Genomic DNA, 2,516 nt, shown 5'->3' on the forward strand with positions numbered 1-2,516 from the left:
TAAGAAAAAGCCCCACCAAGTCCCAACCTCATCTGATCCAGCCAAGTGATTACCCCTACTCCCCCGCATAAAATCGGAGATTCCGTCTCTGGAGAAATGGTAGGGAGGAAGTTAGCAAAGATAGACTTAAGGTTTCCTAAGCCCAAAGGTCACAAGTTTCCAGACCAACTGTCCATGAGTGCCCAGCATAATGAATGAAAAAGCCCATGAAATTTCAGAATGTCCAGGGGAACTTAAACTATCAGAGCCTCTGCATTCAGCAGCACGCATAGTGGGGATAGAGGTGAGGTATTAGATTGAAAATGAAGAATTAAGTGAAAATATATGAGCGGTGAGACTCAACATCAGCACACACTGACAGAACCTCCAGTATGAAAAGAAACAACTGCAGGGAAAAAAATGCCTATGCATACTGACATTTTTGGTTTCTTCAACAACAAAAAATGTCAGCTTTCCCCCCACATGATCACCCTACAGTGAAGTCTATTCATTAATAATAAGGCTTGTAAATAGACTGAGCTTCCAATCCACTTTTTGGTATCTCACTGTTAAATATGAATAGACAGCAAAGGACCATTAAACATCTGAGTTACCTTCCAATATGAAAGACCAAAACAAACAAATAGAAAATTGAAACCAAGGAAACAATGACAAAATAGGGAGCTTTCTGAAAACTTCATGGGGAAAAAGTTACAATAACTATTCTCAAAACTCAAAGAAAAGATATTGTGTCTATGAAGTACTTTAAAAAGGAAGAATTGGAGAAGAAGGGGTTCTTAGAAATTAAAAATAAGTAAACTAATTCCTTCTCTTGAGAATTGGAGGATTCGAGGACCAAATAGCAGGGTAACGTTTCACTGTATTTCCATTCTTACATACTTCTTGAATCTTGAATCATGAATATATTATCTATCCAAAAAAAAAAAAAAAAGTAGTAAAGGATCAATCCATAAGGCCCAAAATCATCTACTGGGCTGCAGAAACAGAATAGGAAAAATCGGCTGGACATGGTGGCTCATGCCTGTAATCCCAGCCCTTTGGGAGGCCAAGGCAGGTGGATCGCTTGATGCCAGGAATTTGGGAACAGCTGGGCAACATAGCAAGATCCCATCTCGACAAAAAATTTTAAATTATCAGCCAAGGGTGGTGGCGTGTGCCTGTAGTCCCAGCTACTCGGGAGACTGAGGTGGGAGGATCACTTGTGCCCAGTTTGAGGCTGCAGTGAGCTATGATCACACCACTGCACTCCAGCCAGGAAGACAGAGCAAGACCTTGCCTCCAAAAAAAAAAAAAAAAAAAAAAAAGGCTGGGTGTGATGTGACTCACACCTGTAATCCCAGCACTTTGGGAGGCCAAGGCTGGCAGAGGATAACTTAAGCCCAGGAGTTTGATACCAGACTGGCCAATGTGGTGAAACCCTGTGTCTATTAAAAATACAAAATTAGGCCTTTCCTTTCAGTGGAGCCTGGTGGCAGGATGGCTGTGCAAATTTCCAAGAAGAGGATGTTTGTCACTGATGGCATCTTCAAAGCTGAACTGAATGAGTTTCTTACTCGGGAGCTGGCTGAAGATGGCTACTCTGGAGTTGAGGTGCGAGTTACACCAACCAGGACAGAAATCATTATCTTAGCCACCAGAACACAGAATATTCCTGGTGAGAAGGGCCGACGGATTCGGGAACTGACTGCTATAGTTCAGAAGAGGTTTGGCTTTCCAGAGGGCAGTGTAGAGCTTTATGCTGAAAAGGTTGCCACTAGAGGTCTGTGTGCCATTGCCCAGGCAGAGTCTCTGCGTTACAAACTCCTAGGAGGGCTTGCTGTGCGGAGGGCCTGCTATGGTGTGCTGCGGTTCATCATGGAGAGTGGGGCCAAAGGCTGCAAGGTCGTGGCGTCTGGGAAACTCCGAGGACAGAGGGCTAAATCCATGAAGTCTGTGGATGGCCTGATGATCCACAGCAGAGACCCTATTAACTACTACGTTGGCACTGCTGTGTGCCATGTGTTGCTCAGACAGGGTGTGCTGGGCATCAAGGTGAAGATCATGCTGCCCTGGGACCCAACTGGTAAGACTGGCCCTAAGAAGCCCCTGCCTGACCACGTGAGCGTCGTGGAACTTAAAGATGAGATACTGCCCACCACCCCCATCTCAGAACAGAAGGGTGGGAAGCCAGAGCCATCTGCCATGCCCCAGCCAGTCCCCACAGCATAACAGGGTCTCCTTAGCAGCTGTATTCTGGAGTCTAGATGTTGCTCTGTGAAGATCTTTAATAAAATCTCATACAAAGACAGAAAAAAAATACAAAATTAGGGCTGGGCACGGTGGCTCACACCTGTAATCCCAGCACTTTGGGAGGCTGAGGCGGGCAGATCACTTGAGGTCAGGAGTTTGAGACAATCCTGGCCAACATGGTGGAACCCTATCTCTACTAAAAATACAAAATATTAGCTGGGCGTGGTGGCGCATGCATGTAATCCCAGCTACTCAGGAGGGTGAGGCAGGAGAATCGCCTGAGCCCA

At 45.6% G+C, this 2,516-nt stretch overlaps 1 protein-coding gene across 1 annotated transcript; it reads left to right on the forward strand.

Annotated features, from left to right (window-relative positions):
• Positions 1 to 1,456: 1,456 nt before the first annotated feature.
• LOC101146492 (small ribosomal subunit protein uS3-like) lies at positions 1,457 to 2,258 on the forward strand. Its single transcript, XM_055381986.2, has one exon. The coding sequence runs from the start codon at positions 1,477 to 1,479 to the stop codon at positions 2,206 to 2,208; it is 732 nt and encodes a 243-aa protein (XP_055237961.1). The 5' UTR covers positions 1,457 to 1,476; the 3' UTR covers positions 2,209 to 2,258.
• The last annotated feature ends 258 nt before the right edge of the window (positions 2,259 to 2,516 follow it).

The sequence above is a fragment of the Gorilla gorilla genome, chromosome 2 (assembly GCF_029281585.2).
Source record: "Gorilla gorilla gorilla isolate KB3781 chromosome 2, NHGRI_mGorGor1-v2.1_pri, whole genome shotgun sequence".
In the NCBI taxonomy this organism is placed as follows: Eukaryota; Metazoa; Chordata; class Mammalia; order Primates; family Hominidae; genus Gorilla; species Gorilla gorilla.